At 56.4% G+C, this 19,062-nt stretch overlaps 9 protein-coding genes across 9 annotated transcripts; 4 read left to right on the top strand and 5 right to left on the bottom strand.

The window, feature by feature from the left end:
• Positions 1-90: 90 nt before the first annotated feature.
• Positions 91-739, bottom strand: MKK02DRAFT_34218 (uncharacterized protein; the record flags this gene model as incomplete). Its single annotated transcript, XM_053088873.1, has 2 exons — positions 91-608; positions 668-739. Coding segments are annotated over 2 exons (590 nt in total), but the record flags the coding sequence as incomplete, so codon positions are not given.
• Positions 740-1,358: 619 nt separating this feature from the next.
• Positions 1,359-2,587, bottom strand: MKK02DRAFT_45905 (uncharacterized protein; the record flags this gene model as incomplete). The annotated part of the gene is made up of 2 exons (XM_053093667.1): positions 1,359-2,441; positions 2,489-2,587. 2 exons carry the CDS (start codon positions 2,585-2,587, stop codon positions 1,359-1,361), a joined length of 1,182 nt encoding a protein of 393 aa, XP_052946970.1.
• Positions 2,588-2,850: 263 nt separating this feature from the next.
• Positions 2,851-4,117, top strand: MKK02DRAFT_34216 (putative NADH-cytochrome b5 reductase 1; the record flags this gene model as incomplete). Its single annotated transcript, XM_053088872.1, has 8 exons — positions 2,851-2,950; positions 3,008-3,098; positions 3,176-3,332; positions 3,381-3,475; positions 3,529-3,674; positions 3,721-3,779; positions 3,831-3,994; positions 4,042-4,117. The coding sequence occupies 8 exons, from the start codon at positions 2,851-2,853 to the stop codon at positions 4,115-4,117; spliced, it is 888 nt and encodes a 295-aa protein (XP_052946969.1).
• A 268-nt stretch (positions 4,118-4,385) lies between these two features.
• On the bottom strand, positions 4,386-6,943 carry MKK02DRAFT_45903 (uncharacterized protein; the record flags this gene model as incomplete). The annotated part of the gene is made up of 5 exons (XM_053093666.1): positions 4,386-4,394; positions 4,440-6,399; positions 6,462-6,553; positions 6,605-6,758; positions 6,822-6,943. The coding sequence occupies 5 exons, from the start codon at positions 6,941-6,943 to the stop codon at positions 4,386-4,388; spliced, it is 2,337 nt and encodes a 778-aa protein (XP_052946968.1).
• A 770-nt stretch (positions 6,944-7,713) lies between these two features.
• MKK02DRAFT_45902 (Aldehyde/histidinol dehydrogenase) lies at positions 7,714-10,087 on the top strand (the record flags this gene model as incomplete). The annotated part of the gene is made up of 16 exons (XM_053093665.1): positions 7,714-7,755; positions 7,808-7,978; positions 8,068-8,173; positions 8,233-8,357; positions 8,415-8,550; positions 8,596-8,675; positions 8,724-8,819; positions 8,870-8,876; positions 8,928-8,994; positions 9,047-9,317; positions 9,362-9,452; positions 9,501-9,560; positions 9,611-9,649; positions 9,697-9,747; positions 9,798-9,819; positions 9,862-10,087. The coding sequence occupies 16 exons, from the start codon at positions 7,714-7,716 to the stop codon at positions 10,085-10,087; spliced, it is 1,590 nt and encodes a 529-aa protein (XP_052946967.1).
• A 380-nt stretch (positions 10,088-10,467) lies between these two features.
• On the top strand, positions 10,468-12,440 carry MKK02DRAFT_27528 (cyclin-dependent protein kinase; the record flags this gene model as incomplete). Its single annotated transcript, XM_053087364.1, has 11 exons — positions 10,468-10,556; positions 10,616-10,656; positions 10,726-10,824; positions 10,861-11,075; positions 11,125-11,229; positions 11,283-11,595; positions 11,645-11,794; positions 11,845-11,905; positions 11,968-12,135; positions 12,202-12,282; positions 12,335-12,440. The coding sequence occupies 11 exons, from the start codon at positions 10,468-10,470 to the stop codon at positions 12,438-12,440; spliced, it is 1,428 nt and encodes a 475-aa protein (XP_052946966.1).
• A 233-nt stretch (positions 12,441-12,673) lies between these two features.
• Positions 12,674-14,205, bottom strand: MKK02DRAFT_45900 (proliferating cell nuclear antigen, N-terminal domain-containing protein; the record flags this gene model as incomplete). The annotated part of the gene is made up of 8 exons (XM_053093664.1): positions 12,674-12,688; positions 12,743-12,970; positions 13,068-13,141; positions 13,189-13,566; positions 13,619-13,724; positions 13,774-13,881; positions 13,929-13,981; positions 14,154-14,205. The coding sequence occupies 8 exons, from the start codon at positions 14,203-14,205 to the stop codon at positions 12,674-12,676; spliced, it is 1,014 nt and encodes a 337-aa protein (XP_052946965.1).
• A 385-nt stretch (positions 14,206-14,590) lies between these two features.
• On the top strand, positions 14,591-17,229 carry MKK02DRAFT_34212 (inositol/phosphatidylinositol phosphatase; the record flags this gene model as incomplete). Its single annotated transcript, XM_053088871.1, has 12 exons — positions 14,591-14,620; positions 14,685-14,826; positions 14,879-14,956; positions 15,003-15,364; positions 15,417-15,450; positions 15,500-15,822; positions 15,873-16,380; positions 16,427-16,593; positions 16,639-16,728; positions 16,775-16,841; positions 16,890-16,963; positions 17,014-17,229. The coding sequence occupies 12 exons, from the start codon at positions 14,591-14,593 to the stop codon at positions 17,227-17,229; spliced, it is 2,091 nt and encodes a 696-aa protein (XP_052946964.1).
• A 329-nt stretch (positions 17,230-17,558) lies between these two features.
• Positions 17,559-18,771, bottom strand: MKK02DRAFT_45898 (RTA1 like protein-domain-containing protein; the record flags this gene model as incomplete). The annotated part of the gene is made up of 7 exons (XM_053093663.1): positions 17,559-17,804; positions 17,857-17,959; positions 18,006-18,085; positions 18,140-18,355; positions 18,400-18,536; positions 18,583-18,662; positions 18,740-18,771. 7 exons carry the CDS (start codon positions 18,769-18,771, stop codon positions 17,559-17,561), a joined length of 894 nt encoding a protein of 297 aa, XP_052946963.1.
• Positions 18,772-19,062: the final 291 nt, after the last annotated feature.

The raw sequence follows: 19,062 nt of genomic DNA, 5'->3' as shown, positions 1-19,062 counted from the left end.
CCCCGACTAACGCTGTGACACGCAGCGTGAACAACCACCCCCCCACCCCCCCCCAAACCCCCCCCCCCCCCCCCCAACCCGGGTTGAAACGGGGAGAGGCGAGGGCCGGCGCCGCCACCCTGACACCACACCTTGGGGACTGCGGTCATCAGGAGTGACCAGGCAAAGTGCCAAGCCGACAGGCTCCTTTGAGTAGTCCTGTCGTTCAACGTGGGGTGGGGAAAGCTGGTAGTCACGATGGTGTCCCCAGTTCGGACTGTCTGCAGCATGGGTAGAGTTCCTCGTGGGAGGTTCTCGACCAGCAGCAGAGCAGCTTCGAGATCTCCGGCGACGGCGGCGCATATATCGACCTCTTGCTGCCCCTTTTGCTCTTCCGTCATTTGTAGGTCCTCATCCTCCGACGCGACGTAGTTTGCGAGGAGGAGGTGTATGCTGCGGACGTAGCGGAGGGCCGCAAGCTTGGTCTGTCCGGTGCTGACCAGCTCGGCGGTGGATAGAGCGCCAATGTCCGCCGGGGCGCCAGGTGGAGTGTGGAGGAAGAAGGAGGCGAGCTTGGATTTGATGATTGGGGCGTGATAGAGATGGGGAATTCCGGCGATGTAGAAGGTCTGTGAACGAGTCAGCACATTCTCCTGCTAATGTATAATCACATCCAAGTTTGACATACTGAGTTGACAGTAAGTGCGCTGAGTTGAGGGTGCGGCACGTCGGGACCGAGAATGTGCAGTAGCACATCCATTATGACGTGGATTGGTAGCTGATCCATCTTGTTTAGATAAGCCGCCGCTAGGCTACGGAGTCTGATGTAAACGAGGTCTCCGAGTAGGTGTCGGCTTGATAATACGGCAATATGGTATATGAACAAAGGCAGAGATGTGTAGAGGTGTCACGAGTAGCATTTGCGTCTCCTTAGTGGCGACAATTAAGCTTAAATCTGGGCGGCACGGTCTCCGGCCGGCCCGGCCGAACAAGCTCCGTGCACAGGAATGTACGAGTAGGCAGGATTTCAGGCTAGGCGCCTAGTAAGGTCAAACTTCTTGCTTGCAGGTCCAGACTCCAACTGGAGGTACAGTCGCGACGGCCACGTTTAGACTCTCTACGGCCACTCTATGATTTTCACTCATCCATCGCCATCCGCTACGGCCTCGTTCCGCCTGAGCCTCCGCGGCGGGACCACATGTATAGATCAGCTACCAGACTGAACGATGATAGGCGGAGACGCGCTGGGTGAGTCATGTATGCTTGGATGTTAGGGGGAGATTGGTGATGGGAAGGAGAATGAAGATAGATAGATGGATTTGCTGCGTCGAGTCAGCGGTCGATTTCATTGCAGCGGACAATCTGCTTTTCCTACTCACCTATCGCGAGATAATTCCGCAACCTGGACAGAGAGGCATCTGGGCTATGGTCCGCAGCTCGATCTGCACCTCTCTGCACGACACCAGTACCTGATCTCCGCCGATGCTTTGTCCTGTGACAGCTGCGTTCCTCGCCATCCGAACGATCTCGCTCGCAGGCCGCATGTCGATGGTCCCCTCGATTGGCTGGTCGGTAGTTGTCTCGAGCCCTCCGATGATTACGCGCGTGATAGGTGCGACTTGTGCGAGAAGCTTTAGATCCCTCGACGGAGTATGGACTAGCAGGGAGCCCCGGATGGCCCAGCCTAGCCAGTCCCCGCAGATGTCTGGCAGCCCCTTGTAGTCTCCGAGTGGTGAAATCCAGAGTTTGTCCCTTGTTTCGGGTTGGATGTAGATGTAGGTATCGCCTCCCGGAATGATGTAGGGGTCGTCTTCGAGAGTAAGATGCATATAGCAAGTGGTCCTGCCTTGTTGGAGCGGAGGGGGAGAGACCATGTCCGCGGGTCCGGCCGGTTCGGGCGACGTATAGACCTTTGGGTCCGCCTGACTTCCCGGGAACGGGTCGAGTCCGGGTGAGGTGCCAAAGCCTTGGCACCAGACCGTGGGAGAGGCCTTGCAGAGGAGAGCTCGCTCTGTATACCACAATGCCCTCGTTTTCCGAGACGCCTCAGGGGTGGACAGGCTGACCGAAGACGAGCGTAATCTCAGAACATCGCTGTCTGAGATCCGAACAGTGTGTAACATGGGAAGAGCTCCTCGACGGAGCCCCTCCACATATTCACAGGCCGCCTCAAGGTCATCCGCGACCTCAGTGCACATGTCCGCCGCCTTTTTCGCTTTCTCCGCAGCCGTCATTTCCGCGTCGACATCGTTATCCGCAACGTAGTCTGCTAGGAGCAGGTGCAGTTTGCGCACATACCGGAGCGCGACGAGCTTGGTGTGGCCCGCCCGGATAAGAGCTGCGCTGGAGAGGCCATTGACCGGTGTGGGATTGTCGCTGGTGGAGTAGAGGAAGAAGGAGGTGAGATTTGACTTGATGGTAGGGGAGTGATAGAGATGGGGTATTCCCGCGAGGTAGAAGTTCTTTGTACTTCGTCAGCCAGGATTCTGCTCCAAGATCATCAACTCACTGAATTGACGGTGAGCAAGCTGAGCTGAGGTTCCGGTGCGTCGGGGCCGAGCGCGTGTTGCAGCACCTCGGACAAGACGTTGACGGGAAGTCCGTTCATTATCTTGGCTGATGCCCTGAGGCGAAGATGATTGGCGTGCGTATGAAGCGGCTGTGTACGCTCTCTATGAGCTCACGAGTATGTATACTGTAACAAACGAAGTATGGATGGGGGACGCTTGTTGGGTGGGGGAGGCGCTGGAACGACCCCGCCACGCGCATGCCCGTGCGTCTTCCCCAAAAGTCAGAAGGGAAGATCGGACGTGTTGGTATTCTCTCTGCTCTCGTTACTTCTCATATACAATTCAAGACCTATAGCTCATCATGACTGGGGACCTCATGGACATTGCAATCGCGAACGCCCGAGGAATCGGCGCGCTTGTCGTTCTCCTCGCGCTCGCAGTGGTCTTTCTCGTCCAGAATGGTGGGTCTGTGCCGAAATCTAGAGGCAGGTTTCGGGTCAGGAGCTGATATCTCATAGCGAACCAGAAGCCACAGAGAGTCTTGGACCCGGTGGAGTGGAGATCTTTCAAGCTCATCGCGAAAGACCACCTTTCTCACAACACTGCTCTGTGAGTGGGACCCTCCCCAAGCGCCCTTTAGATTTCTTCGTAGTCTGACCAGGGCTTGGGCCGAGCTGACGATCAAGGTACAAGTTCGGTCTTCCGCGCCCTACCGACACCCTTGGACTCCCTATCGGACAGCACATCTCAGTGATGGCTGAATTGGACGGGAAGCAGGTCATGCGGAGTTACACCCCAACGACGCTGGAGGAGGACAAGGGACATTTCGACTTGGTAGTTAAGGTCAGATCCAATCCACAGTCCATACTGGGATCAAGCTGACGACGACAGACCTACGAGAAGGGCAACATCTCGCGATACCTCAGTCTCCTCACTATCGGCCAGGAAGTCAAGATCAAGGGGCCCAAGGGGAAGTTCCACTACTCGTGAGTTTGCTCGTATGGTCACCGCGCAGAAAGTGCCTAGACTGACGCTGCAGTGCCAACATGGTTCCACACTTGCTCATGATCGCCGGTGGTACTGGTATCACACCGATGTACCAGATCATCAAGTCGTCGATCAAGGACCCAAAAGACAACACCCAGCTCAGCTTGATCTACGCCAACGTGAACGAGGATGACATTTGTAAGCTTCATCCGCTCATCGACATAGGATACCCGCTGACCATCAGTGTTGAGGCAGCAATTGGAGGTTCTCCAAGACAGGTCGAAGGGTCGCTTCAAGCTCTACGTGAGTTTGACTTGGGCAGCAATCACAGAACCGACAGCTGATGTCTTCCAGATGGTCCTCAACAACCCACCAGCAGGCTGGACAGGCGGCAGCGGCTTTGTTACACGCGAGATGGTCGAGAAGCACATGCCATCTGGCGGTGTTGGATCAGCGGAACACGGGAAGGGCGGCAAGGTCTTGCTGTGCGGTCCCCCACCGATGCTTAACGCCATGAAGTGGGTTGACGGGATAAGAAATATGGTGTACGAGGCTGACGGAGCAGGACGCATCTGGCCGGTATCGGGTACCCCGCACCACGAGCGCTCTCGAAGCTCGAGGATCAGGTGTTCATGTTCTAGGCTGCTTGAAGAGATGTGGGAAGGAAATTGAGGAATCAGGGGCACCGAGGGGAAGACGCGGATTCGACATATAGCATACGCTCACCGATATAGAAGCACACCAAGGTAGACGAATACATTAGCCAAGTACAGCACCACATTTAGTATCACGAGAGTATATCAAACTAAGCTACATACTAAGGCTACTGACCTCTATCAGAGCTATAAAGAAATACCGTCTAACCTACACAGGCGTTGTGTCGCTGCACGAACAGCTCACATAAGGGCGCTACTGCCTCTACACCATATCGCCTGTATGCCTGCCACCTGCGCCAATCGACACCTCCCCGCGCCTTCCAGCTCGAAGTCCCTTGTCAGGCGGAAGAGCCGGTGGCGTATCAGGCATATACAGCTCCGCGCCCGTCTTCGGCTCGTACAGACTCGGCAACGTTGGATGTGGGCTCAGTCTGCCATCGGAGAACTCGGTCGTCCTTCTGCGAGCCTTGTTCAGCCCTCTTCCTCGGCCGAGACGGGGCGTCAGTGGGAGTGTCGAGGCTGGGCGAGAGGTGTAAGCGGACGGCGAGGGGAAGTCTACGGTGATGGTGGTCATTCGAGCATTCGCGAGCGAGTTGGCGCTGAAAGGGGCGGAGAGGTGACGAGATGGCAATGCGAGGGAATCGCGGTGGCGTGCCGGCTGGGTGCGAGGGGAGATCATCGAGGTGGGCGTTCGAGGTGGGGCGACGGAGAAGTCCACAGAGGCGCCTGGATGACCCCCGGCAAATCTAGGAGACAACGGGTCGGGCTGTAGGAGAATCGCGCCGGGTGGAGGCGGTAGCGGCTTATGAATGTACTCGGAGACGTCAGATGGTCGGCGCGTGTGGGCGATCTTGGACAGCTTGCGGACAGCAGGATGGGCGACTGGCATTTTGACTGAAGCCGAGGGCGTGTCGATGGTGGAGGAGCGCTTGGGGCTGGGTGTGTGTGAGCTCCGCTTCTTCTTCTTTTTCTTCTTTTTCTTGTCGCCCGATTCGTCTACTACATCCCCACCTCGAGACTTGGATTTGGATCTGGTCTTCTTCTTCAAGTCCTTTACTGATGCCTGCTGACCGAGCACGATCTCGGGCGACGTCGACGCGCTGTCCAGCCTCTCCCCAGACGGTGGCGGTGGCAGATCCTTCTCCATCCTCCATCGTTCATCGTCCCTCTTCCGCGCGGCCGCCTCGGAGCCAGCCGCTTTCTTCGCCAATGCCGTGCGGTGGTCTTTGATGTCTTTAACGGAAGTCGAAAAGGAGGGAAGGGTTTCACGGGTTTTGGAAGTAGCGAAGGTGAAGACGCTGGATTGATCGGACCACCGGTCGGCGAAGCTCTCTCTTGGCGGGGGCCGGGATACTATCTGATGAGAGGGGTTGAGAGGCGAGGCAGCGGCGACGTAGCGAGGGGATCCAGGCTCGTATCCTGGCGACAGAGCGAACGGGTGGCGGAGTGGGGATGGCTTCATTGACGCGCGCTCCGGCACCTGGATCGACATGCCTCGCTCTCGGTGCGGATCCCGGTCCCAACCCCCTCCCTGCAGCGACCTAGCACTCGCCAAGCCTGACGCAGCTACTCCCCGCTCGTGTGTGATGTCGAAACTGCTCCTGTCCGTGCGTGACGTCGCGGTGCTAGCGAAGCTGGTGACCTTGTGCCGAAGCCTTTGCGTCGTAGTCGCATACCCCTTCGATATGGGCTTCGGCGCCTTTCGTGGGTTGGTAAAGAACGTTTCGGACCACCTGGAGATCCTCGACCGATCCTCTCCCTTTTTTCCCGCCAGAGAGCCAAAAAAGCCTGCTGAGCCTTGTTGCTCCGGCCGAGGCGTGTCGGGGTCGGGGAACGGCAGACCCGCTGGCTCACCCCTACCGTATCCGCCTTCACTACTAATGCTCATGAATCCCTTTTGTCGGGTCTGGGCGGCCTCGTCAAAGTCGTGGCGTTTTCTCCAGTACCGGAAGAGGAGGAAGATCAGGACAAGAAGGATAATACCGCCCGCTACTCCGCCAATGATGGCACCGAGACGGGCGGACTGGCTCATCGTAGAGCCTGGCGAGCCGTCAGTGGCTGTACTCGCGGGGTTTGAAGAGGCGGGCGAGTGAGGTGTCGATGATCCCGGTGGGAAGGAGCGGAACAGGGTGGTGGTGGCGACAGTCGGTGCTACGGTGGTGGGCCCGCGTGAGGCATCGAGGGCTACGATAGGGTTCCATCGTGCATCTTGCCAGGGGTGGAACGCATAAGCAGGAAGTGTGAGCACGATCTGGGCAAATGACACGCTAACAAGTCAGCGAGGGGGCTTCACTGGATGATGGTTTCGACCGAAAAGGGACAGGCGCACCTAGTGTCATTGTAGGCTGCGCAGTCCTGCCGCCACCGCTTTTCAGTAACCCAAGATGCTGAGCTGCCGATCTGACACCAGGAGCAGCCTGCCTATCCACAGTCAGCTCAGAAACAAAACCTTGAGGCCAGATATGAGCTCACCATCAAGGCATAGGCTACTACAGTGCACTGGCAAAGACTGTCTTTCTCTGTCGATGAGGGCGGATTGTATCCCCATGATGCGTCTTGCAGCGGAGGAACGTTGATGTTTGACTGAGCGGGGAGGCAGAGGGACTGAAGCTTTGACCATGCCAGGCTAGAGAGTCAGTGCATGCCTCTCCGGAGTGAGTCAGTCAGTACGGTGAGAATATCGACGGACCAAGGAGATTCGCCATCAGCGTTGAAGAGCCAAGATGTCGTTTCGTTTCTGTTGCAGATGGCGTTCGTGCTTTGCGCGATCGAGGTTGGGGCAGCCAGCAAAGAGATCAAGATGAGGAGCATGGCGACCATCTGGTTCGCAGCTGGGACGCTCGAGCTTCCCGGTCGCCTGAGGTATTTTATGAGACCGTGATCAGGTCTTGCTTGATGGCAGCGGTTGAAGCTTGAATGCACTTGACATCAGAAATTTCACCCTGATAGGGCTTCTCTGCCAGGCTGAGGGGGAGAAGCTGTTCAGTACGGTGAGAGCAGCCAATTATAGGACCTGAGCAATGTGGGCGAGATATGGAACATGCGCGAGCAAGGCCAGGTCGATGAACATAGGTAAAAGCAAGCGTTTTAGGCCTCCTTTCACCCATCATCGACCCCTAACGCACAGATGGTCTGGTGCACCTTTGTCCTAAACCGGCTGACAGTCTGTCAGAGATAAACGCTATGGGTGTCAGGTAGCTCAGTACCGCCAGGGGTCAGCCCTGAGCTCGCAGCATCAGTGCAGGCTTGATGTATCGGACGAGCAACGAATGATCGATCCAGGGGATATGGCTAGTAGTGGGTTAGAATCTGCATAATACGGGGTGTGATGTCAGTCTCTTGATCTGACACCTCACTTTCAGTTCTGCAGGACTTTCAATGCTTGGTCTAGAAGATTGAGAGGCAACGCACCATGTCATCCCTTCTGGAACCGGCTATGGCCCAAAGCGAGACAACCGAAGTCTGCATTCCTCGGGCCTCGAAAGTCAGCACGACCACTTGATCTCCTGTTCATCTATCCGGTCTCCTTACCTTATCCTGTATATCGGCCACCGTATATGAGATAGCTTAACCGTGCAAAGATGTCCGCCCAAACTGATACCCCTCTTGGCGAGATCGACGCCGTACGCCCTCTCCATCACCCGTACTAGGGATCCATCCGCTAATCACCCTCAGATCTTCGACCGCCTCAAGACCCGCTTCGCCTCCCGCGCAACCTACTCGGTCGACTATAGGACATACCACCTCAAGCAGCTGGGGTACATGCTCAAGGACAACCAGCAGCAGATTTACGATGCGCTCAAGACTGATCTGGACAAGGGGAGCTGGGCGTGCGATATCGAAGAGGTGAGCTGCCCTTACTTCGTGGCAGCCGAATTGGTCACACCGGCGAGCCTTGGCGAGCGGGTAGCGAAGGACAGAGCTGACGCCTTCAGCTGTACCCCATTTACAACGAGATCGAGCTGGCGATCCGCAAGCTGCCCGAGTGGATGAAGACAGAGAGCCGATCCAAGGACGCGATCACGACGTTCAAGTTCATCTGTTCGTACCCCTCACTCTCGCTCGAGGGACCACCGATAGATACAAGGCTGACGGTCCAGCTCCACGAATTGTAAAGCAGCCCAAGGGCGTCGTGCTCATCATCGGCCCTTGGAACTTCCCCATCCAATGCGTCTTGATCCCGCTCGTGAACGCTATCGCGGCCGGATGCCCAGTAATCCTCAAGGTGCGTCTTCTACCTCCCTACTGCGTCCGATGTCTAAGCAGCCCAGCTAACGGGCAGCCATCCGAGCTGTCTCCGGCGGTCTCGGTCCTCCTATCGCAGCTCATCCCGCGATACCTCGACCCGGAAGCATACGCGGTGGTTGCTGGTGGGATTGAGCACGCCACAAAGCTACTCGAGAAGGAGTGGGGTCACAGTATGTCTCGCTGCCCGCCGAGAGGTGGATATTGTTGATGGGCAGTCATCTATACTGGCTCGACAAGGGTCGGGCGGATTGTAGCTGCCGCAGCAGCCAAGACGCTCACGCCGACTACGCTGGAGGTAAGTCGTTGATGGCTGTCATGTGGCGAGATCTCGCTCATTCTGTAGCTTGGCGGTAAAAGCCCGGTCATCGTTGCCGAGTGCGCCAACATCAAAGTGGCGATGAAGAGGCTTTTGTCGCTCAAACAGGCGAACATCGGACAGGTAAGCTGGCCTCCCCGCTTTCACTGTGCGGTCTCAAGCTGACAATTCAGATGTGCGGTACGTCAATGCATCCAAGACCAGCTTATTGCCCAACATGCTGATTTACAGTGAGCCCGGACTATATCCTCTGCGTCCGCTCTCGCGTGGACGAGCTCGTCAGCTTCTGCAAGAACACGTAAGCCTTCCTCCGGACTCTTCAGAGCAGCCGCACACCGCTGACGCTATAGTCTTGACGAGTACTGGCCCAAGCACCCGCACCCCCAATCGTTCCTCAACACCCAAGCCACCGCCCGCCTCGCCTCGAAGTCCGGGTACAACCGCCAGCTCTCCTTCCTGGAGCACGCGGAGCAGCAGGGCACGCTCATCTACCGCGGCGAGACGGATGAGGAGAAGCAGCGGATGGGTATCAGTCTGGTTCTGCTTGATAAAGGCAAGGATGGGGGGAAGGTCATGCAGGAAGAAGTGTTCGGGCCTGTTCTGCCCATCATCGTGGTGGAGGTGAGGCGGTTCTCTTGAGGGATGAGAAAAAGCTGACGTGGTAGGACCTGGATGAGGCTATCAAGTACATCAATGATAGGCCTCACCCGCTTGCGCTGTACGGCTGCACTACGACCAAGAAGGCCCAGGACAGGAGTGAGCTCAAACTTCATCCGCTAGAATCAGACATGGCTAACGTACCAGTCATCGCCGAGACGATCTCGGGCTCGCTGACCTTCAACGACTTTGGTGTCGCGACTATTAGTGAGTCATCGTAATCGTGCGACCCGCAAGTACACAACTGACCGAGGTAGACCGATCACTCCCCTTCGGTGGTGTAGGCGAGAGTGGATGTAAGTGCTTACCGCGGCTAGTACAGGGGTGAAGCTGACCGATTTAGGGGGCTCCTACCACGGTCAAGACGGCTTCAACACCTTTACGCACAACAAGCGTAAGCCATACCAACCTCTGCATCTCCTTACAACCTGCTGACACCCATAGCTGTACTGAATTCACCATTCTGGTATGTCCTCGAAGCTTCCGCGTAACTCAGCTGATCAAGCAGGACCGAGACGATCCAAACGATCCGCTACCCGCCTTTGACCCCTACGAAGGCCTGGATCGCCCGCCTCTCCTTCCTCATACCGATGAACTACAAGCGACCCATCTCTGTCGAGCAAGAGTACAACCGACGCAAGCGGCGGGCGATCATCAGGTGGCTGGCCATCATGCTGATTGGGCTGAGTGGGGGGTGGTTTGGGCTTGCGGCGATCATGGGGCGGACTACCTAAGCCGCGGTCTATGGTGTCTTGGACTGATGGAAGAAGTTTTGTAAAGGATCGTGCTCGGTTCAGATGTGTAGCCCCATGCAAAGTGTAGCTATGATACCCGTTCAGAGCGAACACAGACTCAAGAGGAAGATGCCGGGTGGGGAACCCCACCGGCCAGATCCGAAATGGCTTCGAGCAGCTCAACCTCTTCTCAAGCGCAACTTTGCTCTTCCTGTTGTCCTTGTTGCCTCCTAGCTCCTCCGCCAGATTGACCGGCTTGTACGAGGGTGCTCGTCTAGCGTAGGCAACGCCGCTTGCTACTGTCGCTTGCTACCAATATCCAATATCCAGTAACAGCTCAGCCGGAGTGGACTGTATCTTGCTCGCACAGTTACATCACGATGGCTTCGCTCGGAGGTGCTGGCGGTTTGGCAGGCGCCATCGACCCAATGCTTGCGTATCGAGCCAAGAGGGATAGAGAACGCCGAACGTGAGTTTCAAATGCGAGTTCCGTGACCGCTCTGCGAGGAGAGCTCAGCTGACAGGAAGCGTACTGAAGACTTACAAAATCCTGGGTTTCATCTCTTCTGGTGAGTACCGCTTGTCACGACCGCTCAAGCCAATATAGAACCTTAGCGGTCAATAGCTGACATCAATAGGGACCTATGGCCGGGTCTACAAAGCCGTCCTCCTCCCTCCCCCCAAACCCAAATCTATCCCTCAACAACGCATCAACCCCTCCTCCACCTCCGCCTCGGGTTCTGCCTCAGGCTCAGGTTCAGGCTCCGGATCAGCCTCGGGACCCGTCTCGCCCAATCTCCCTCTCTCTCTTTCTGCGGTAGGTCCGGGGTATATGGACCCCCTACATAATCCCGAAATGTGTATGCGGCCGGGGGATCTGCCGGCGAAGGAAGGGGAGGTGTTTGCGATCAAGAAATTTAAGCCGGATAAGGAGGGGGATGTGATGACTTATGCGGGGATCAGCCAGAGTGGGGCAAGGGAGATCATGGTGAGCTGCCAGGATCAGAATGATGGTTTCGACGGAGCTGACGGTGTAGCTGAATCGAGAGATGCATCATCGGAATCTAGTCGCTCTGCGTGAGGTTATCCTGGAAGATAAAGCGATCTACATGGTCTTTGAATACGCCGAGCATGACTTCCTGGTCAGTCGTCGCCCTTGCATCTCTACATCGCTGGAAGTCAAGCTGAGATCAAGCAAATCATCCACCATCACTCCCAAACCATCCGCACCCCTCTCCCCACCCCCACGCTCCGCCGGCTCCTGCATCAACTCCTGTGCGGCGTCCACTTCCTCCACTCCAATTTCTGCCTACACCGCGACCTCAAACCCGCCAACATCCTCGTCACTTCCGCTGGGGTCGTCAAGATCGGAGATCTGGGTTTGGCGCGGTTATGGCACAAGCCGCTTGCGCAGGGGGGTCTGTTTGGGGGTGATAAGGTCGTTGTGACGATTTGGTATCGTGCGCCGGAGCTTATATTGGGAGCGAAGCATTACACGGCCGCTATTGGTGAGTGTGCACGCTTTGCTTCATGAGGGTCAAGAGCTAATTTGGGCAGATATGTGGGCTGTGGGATGTATCTACGCCGAATTGCTATCGTTACGACCGATCTTCAAGGGGGACGAGGCGAAGCTGGATAGTAAGAAGACACTGCCGTTTCAGCGAGATCAGATGGGTAAGATCTGTGAGGTCCTAGGTCCGGTCAAACGTGAGTTCCTCGATATCTGCTTTGATAAGAGGACGAGCTGACGACAACAGCGGATGTATGGCCCGGTATCACCCATATGCCAGAGTACAAGACTTATCTCAACTCTGGACCGTGAGCTCTATCCTCAGCATTGACCACTCGTTGCGTCGTATCTATGTGAGCTGACGGACAAGCTATCCCACTCCTCACCCACTTCCGAGCTGGTACTCGTCCCGCTCCAGCTCAGCGACGGGGTATGAGCTCCTCTGTAAGATGTTTGAATGGGATCCCGCACGGCGGATCACGGCGAGAGAAGCGCTCGGGCATGGATGGTTTCTAGATGAGGGCGGGGTAGATGTCAAGTGAGTTTAACGCAGCTCCACGCTACATTGCAAAGCCAAGAGGAGGGCGTGTGCTGATCATACCAGAAGCGTGTTTGATGGTAGTACGATCAGCTACCCCCAAAGACGGGTCACGCATGAGGATAACGGGGACGCCAAGATGGGATCGTGAGTAACGTCTCGACCGGTCTTCCGGTCTGAGCTGACAGGATTCTTGTAGATTACCGCCATCTCTGGCGAATCCACGACTTCCCGGGAGCAGCAACTATCGCCCAGCAAGCGTATCACTCGCGGCTGCAGCGGCAAAGAGGACCAAGCTGAGATGACCATCTCTGGCTTAGCCTGGCGAGAATGGTCCCTAGATCTCGGGTACTTTGTATTGTATCTGCTGAACGTTAAGATGTCATGTTGTACAGTTCGCCAACGCGTCACTGACTGTCACTCGTCCCGCGAAGCATTGGGCAGGTATGGGACGGAAGATACATTGGACCCAGGAGGAAAGCACGAAGAATGGTTTTAGATCGATTACAGAGTCCTTTGCGTTACGGGCAAACTCAGCCTATTCGTCCGAAATCTAATTCCATCAGCTCTGATCCGTGACAACAGTCCGCTCGATGCGCAAACTCACCTTGGGCGCCAAGAAGAACTGCAGTGACCCCTGCTCGAATTCGAATTGGACCAAGAGAGGCACGTCATTCGACATGTTCAGGCTGACCTCCTTGGCGAGCGGGGCGGATTTGGCAAAGTTGGAGAGGTATTTGAGGGAGAATGTGAGGGATACTTGTTTTTCGAGGATGATGGAGACGCCGACGTCCGAGTCGTCCGCTGCGGCGGCGGTCTTGCCCTTTTTGGCGGGCTGCACGTCAGCGAGGTGAAATATTACGCCGGGGTCGTCATAACCAAGTGGTCCATCGTGTCCAGGTTACAAGCAAGAATTCGAGACTATGGCCCACCTTTGCAGCTGCCTTGCCGTTCGACTTCCGCTTCTTTGGCTTGACCTCTTCCTCCTCGTCTTCCTGCTCATCCTCTGCATGATCAGCGATGAATCTTTCCTGAAGAGCCAAGAAAACTCACCGCCCTCCTCATCGACGATTGGCTTCTCATCCTCCTGCTCCTCATCCACCTCTTGCCCCTCAGCCACCTCATTCTCCTCATCCGGATCCCGCTTGGGCTTCTTGGCACCGCTCCCACTCGCACCGCCGGCATCACGCCCCGCCGACTGCTTGAGCAGCACACTTCCGTTTCCTACTTCTCCTTCACAGCTGAACCGCACGCCCTCCTTGCTCGCCTCGATCTTGACGCTCTCGCCGAGCGCACCGAGATCACGGCAGATACGCTGGAATTCGGCAGAGGACATGGTGATGGTCGCGTCGTATTGGGTGTCGGGGATACCGAGGTGCTCTTGGTCGATATCCATGAGCTTCATCTCGTACTCTCCTACTCGGTCCTCCTCTGTCGTCGTCAGCTGGCGATTCTCTCGCGAATCTTGGACGAATTGACTGACTGGGAGATTCGAAGACTAGGCCTAATGAGTCCGCATCGTCCGCGGCCTTGAGAGTGACCACATCGTTGTCCTTAGCGCATTTGAGGATCTTGGTGAGGGATGTAAGCTGAGAGTGAGCTAAGTACCTCAGGTGGTCGAGGAAAGGGCCGGCTCACATTGACACCCAGTGGCATATTGCGATCGCACCGGTAGCTCTCGAATTGTTCTGCCGCAAGTTTGAGCGAGACGAGGGCGACGTGCGAGTTGTCCATGGCTTGAAGGGCCTGAATCGTCAGCTATGGCGGCTCCTTGTCATCGCGGGCTAGCTCACGATGCCCTCATCGGTACAGTCAAGGTTACCATCGGTCACGAGCTCCTTGATCGCTGTCTGGTCAGCTTCGGCGTCCAAGAGGCGCGATGATAGCTGTCTTGTATTCCACAGCAGTCCTTGAGCCAGTCGCTTGAAGCACAAGCTATGTCCCCCGCGCGTGTGACCCGGCGCACCGGAGAAGTTGGGTCTGGGATATTTCCGAGCCCGAGGAAAGAGAAGACTCACCGTCGAGCAGCTTCTTGAGGACCGACGCTTGCTTGACACGTGCTTCGAGCATGCTGGGAGAGTAGGTTAGGTGTAGATATGAAGGGGGAGGGGTGGGTGATGGGTGATGGAGTAGCTATGTATTGGCTGAAGAAGTGAGAGTCAACGGATAGAAAGACGCGCTCGCTGGATGGGAAGGACGCGATCAGAGACGCGTCAACTCGGGCGGTCTGATACCGCCGGCTAAGAATACCACGTCATGTTCACCCCCACGTGCCTGGCGGGGGATCGTCGGCCGCGGCGCTGCTGGTGGTGCCGCAAAGGTATGATATCTCTCTCTCAGTCCTCGCATCTATCAGTGAGAACAGCAGAGCAGATAGCAGACACGGAAATCTCATAGTTACAGCATCTCAGCAGATACAGCTCTCCGCAGACTTCCTGCTTTCGAATCGCCCAAAATGGCCCAGCAGCGCTTCAACTCGTTGCCGGTACGTCCACCTTACCCCCTTTGTCCACCTGCTCAGCTGAGACCTCGGCTGACCTTTGCTCTAGTTGCACGAGACGCTCAACCTGTATGTCTCCCCAACAGCCTACGTATTCGAGCCAGCCGGCAGCTCCTCCGCCGGTCTCGGCGAGAAGGAGGCCAAGGAGAGCCTATTTGTTGACAGACGCACGGGCCGGATGGCCTTGAACGGTGCGTACTGCACCTGAGGTCCTCGGGTCAGGGACCGCCGCTGACGGGACAGAAAGTATGGATGCTCCGGTCGGGAAGGAGAATGTCATTACTTGCTATGGTATCTTGGGCGTATTGAGCCTTGCAACGAGTATGTCGGCCGTATGCTGGCCCCGGGGCATGGGCTGATCCCACAGCCGACTTTCTCGTTATCATCACCGGTCGAACCCCCTCATGCCGCCTCCTCTCCCAGGCCATCTACCTCGCTACAGACTTCCGGCTCCTCCCCCTCTCTCCGCTCTCCACCTCCTCATCCATCCTCAACCACCCGGTCGAGAAGGAGCTCGTCTCGCTCGTCGAGCAAGGTCTCAAGTCTGGGCGCATGTGGTACTCGTACGGCCTGGACCTCACGAATACCATGCAGCGGCAGCAGGACTTGGAGGATCGGGGTCAGGGAGTCAAGGACTGTCCGGCGTGGAAGCGGGCGGATGAGCGATTCTTCTGGAACCGGTACTTGTCTGGGAGGATGATTGATCTTACGGAGAACGGCGGAGTCGATGTGAGATGGTCCCTCTTTGACTGATTGCACGAGTACTTAGCTGACATCACAGTTGAGCCGATTCATCTTGCCTGTGATCTATGGATGTAAGCTCACCAGCGGGTCGCCATCCTGGTACCCAGCTAACGTGCTCAGCTGTTGAGCTCCGTCAGACCGCCGTCAACAACCGAGACCTGCTCTTCTTCCTCATTTCTCGTCGCTCCAGACATCGTGCCGGTACTCGTTACTTTTCACGCGGTATCGACACCCTCGGTAATGTCTCCAACTTCAACGAGACGGAGCAGATTGTGCTCTTTGATCCTATACCGCCCAATGGCGAGATTGCTCGTCGAGGAAGAGTGGATGGAAAGGAACGGATGAGCTATGTGCAGATCAGAGGGTCGGTGCCAATGTTTTGGGCGGAGGTGAACAATCTGCGGTACAAGCCGGATCTGCAAGTGATGGAAATCCCAGAAACGGTGAGTATGGCCCCAGATCCGGAGACATAGGGCCCACTCTGATACATCAGGTACCTGCGCTTAAGCTGCACCTCCAGGCACTCATCCGACACTACAACGAAGTCCACCTGATCAATCTTGTCAACCACAAAGGTCACGAACTCCCCATCAAGGATGCGTTCGAGCGCAACGTCACTGCGGCCGCGCAGTCCGACGCCGACATAGCCGCCAAGGCGCACTATCTCTACTTTGACTTCCACACCGAATGCAAAGGGATGCGATTCGACCGGATCTCGGTCCTCACCAATAAGCTTCAGGCGAGTCTCGAGAGGATGGGCTGGTTTCACTCCGGTGCGGCGGTATTGGAGAAGACGGGCAATGGAGAGGATCAGGTGGAAGTGCGGAAGCGGCAAGAAGGGGTCATCAGGAGTAACTGCATGGACTGCCTGGATCGGACGAACGTCACTCAATCGGCATTGGGCCAGTGGGCTGTCAACGAGCAGTTGAGGCAGGCGGGGGTTTTGAGTGTCAAGGAGACGGTAGGGGAGCATCCGGAGTTTATGGCCATGTTCCGCTCGGGTGAGTGTTCTTGATTGGCTGTGGCTGGGTCTTGGCTGACATGCAGTCTGGGCGGACCATGGAGATACGGTCTCTAATGCTTATTCTGGGACGGGCGCGCTCAAGGCCGACTACACCCGGACGGGCAAGCGGACAAAGCAGGGCAACCTCGAAGATGGATACAAGAGTGTCATGCGTTATGTCAAGAACAACTTTTTTGACGGTGATCGACAGGTACGTCCACTCCGGCCTCCGAGTCAGACTGGAGCTGACGCTCAGGACGCATTCGATATCATCACCGGCGGGTACGTGGCGAAGCGAGGGGGCATACCGCCTTTGACCGACACTCGACCACTTCTCATGCGAGCGGTACGTCTCGTCTAATCTCCCTAGAGGGAATTGGCTGACCGTACAGATGCCATATGTCCTCGCCTTCGCGCTGACCATGATCTTGGCTGCTTTCACCCTCCCGCGCACATCAGGTGAGCTCCCCGCCAAACTCATCTCTAAGGCAAGAGCTGACACTTCAGACCTCTCCCTATCATCCTTCATCTACTTTTGGTTCTTCCTCGCCTTTGTCTCCGGCAGCTACATCTGGGGCAACGTAAGTCCTCCCTCTGTACATTTGCCTACAGGCCATAGCTGACCTTGTAGGGCGTGTCGTATGTTGCCTGGCCGAGACTGAACCCCCCGATTTCGGTGCTGTCGTATAACGGCCCCGGTGCCCGTTCGCTGCAGCGCGGTCGAGGCTTGACTCTGGGCGGGATGGTCCCCTTCTCGGGTTGGAAGGCCAAGGCGATCCCGGCGCAGGGGAGGGATAAGACGGGGGAGCTGGAGATGGGGAGGAAGAAGGGGGCGCTGATTGATTGATCAGATATGGGATTCGAGGTTCACGCCTTGCTATTGTGCAGTCTACTAGAATTCGGATGCTTTGTCATGATATAAATGCCTTGGTATGCTGGCAGAGAGCCTCCGTTTGCGGTGACCGGTGATAGCCTATCTCGTATTCAAAGGACTCGGCTTCGTGAAGAGGACAGATAAGAGAAACGTCAGAGATTCAGGGGCTCTGTAGAATCATCCATGCCGCGTCAAGTCGAATATCGTCTCAATCTCTACTGTATCTGCGGTGCTTGGTATATTCTATGTCTAAGTTGGGTATCTGTCTCCGAATCCAGGCTCCTCTCAGATCTGAAGTCCGCTCAATACTTCTGCTGCACCTCATGGCCGCCAGGGTTCCGCACCATCATCTCCTCGCTGCCCAATGTCGTCCCTTTCACTGTCTTGTCGTCCGCTGCGTCCAGGTATCGAGGGGGCCACACAATAGCCCAGATCGCGATCCCGACGAAGAGCGATAAGGTATCAAAGGTGTAGATGTACCACTCGGTCGTCCGGAGCTTACCGCTGTATCCTTCCGAGTATTCGGCAACTCGGAACGCGCATCGGATCTGCAGTGTCAGCGATGGACTCAGGTAGAGGTGGATAGGGGAAGAAACATACGAGAATGAAGACACAGGTCCAGATAAGCGCGTAGTACACCACACGCCAGTTGGTACGCCAGGATGAGGTCGAGCCGGACCATTTCTGGGGGTGATGCTTTCGGCTGCGAAGATCAGTTGTGCTCCGAGCCTGACGGAGGATGCACTTACAGCTTCCAAGCGAATACAGCGACAAGGAGGCAGAAGGCGCCGAAGGAGATACACTGTGCGATGAGGCCGATCAGAGCGATCTAGAGCCGTCGTTAGCGCAGTCCGCCGTGTGCGGTCTGTTCCATAGTACTCACCTTCAGGCCGGCATCAGTGATGCTCCGATTGGAGATGGCAGTCATACCACCGCCAGCGGCCTGCAGGAGGAAGACCGTCACGTCGATCCAGACGAAGGTGCGTGCGATGAGCCGGGGACGGAGGAGGAGGCAGTCGGACGCATCGAGAGCGGTAGCGAGACGCGGTAGGAGGAGGTAGGCGTGAGCGAGAAAGGCGCAGGGCGAGAGGAGAGTGAGCTGGACGTCAGCATAAATCCTGACGGAGGTTGACGAGGACGTACGAGAGTGGTGATGATGTAGATAGTGAGCCCATAGGGGTCATTGGTCATCGCGATCCGCACAAAGAAGCCTATGCTCATGCAGATGCTGCCGATAGTGAGGGAAAGCATCCATCGGTGGCTTCGGCTCTTGAAGAAGACTGGGTGGTCAGCGTTGATTTAAAGCTGCAAAGCGCCTCGACATACAGTAGGTGAAGATGGCCGAAAGGACACTGAAGCAGGCGCCCGCGACGATACTGAGGGCCATGCTGGGCACATAGCCGGTGCTGAATAGTCAGCCAGTAGTTCAGCAGTGCAATTCATAGCCAGCGCGTAGCGCAAGTCTGATAAGACTCCCACTCACACTAAATATCTTCCGGTACTGTCGACGGACATGGCGAAGGACACTTGGGGGAACTAGGACGAATGTAAACGGAGCTCGAGGTCGGAGGTCTCTATGCCCGCTCAAGTCTGATGACTGGATCAGAGATGAATAGATGAAGGTCAGTACTCTTAAAGGTTAAGTCAGAGGGGATGTCCACCTTGGCGGTGCGTGGCTCGACCTTATATCAAACACGGGCGAGATATGGCTTCCTCGGGCTCCGCAGGAGACTCGGGAATCCCGTGTGCTCCGGCACGGCTTGTCGGAGGTAAGGAAGGACTGGGCGTCGACCGCCCCGGAGGCGG

The sequence above is a fragment of the Dioszegia hungarica genome (assembly GCF_025882075.1).
Source record: "Dioszegia hungarica strain PDD-24b-2 chromosome Unknown MKK02contig_8, whole genome shotgun sequence".
NCBI lineage: Eukaryota > Fungi > Basidiomycota > Tremellomycetes > Tremellales > Bulleribasidiaceae > Dioszegia > Dioszegia hungarica.
This window is presented reverse-complemented; position numbering and strand designations above follow the sequence as displayed.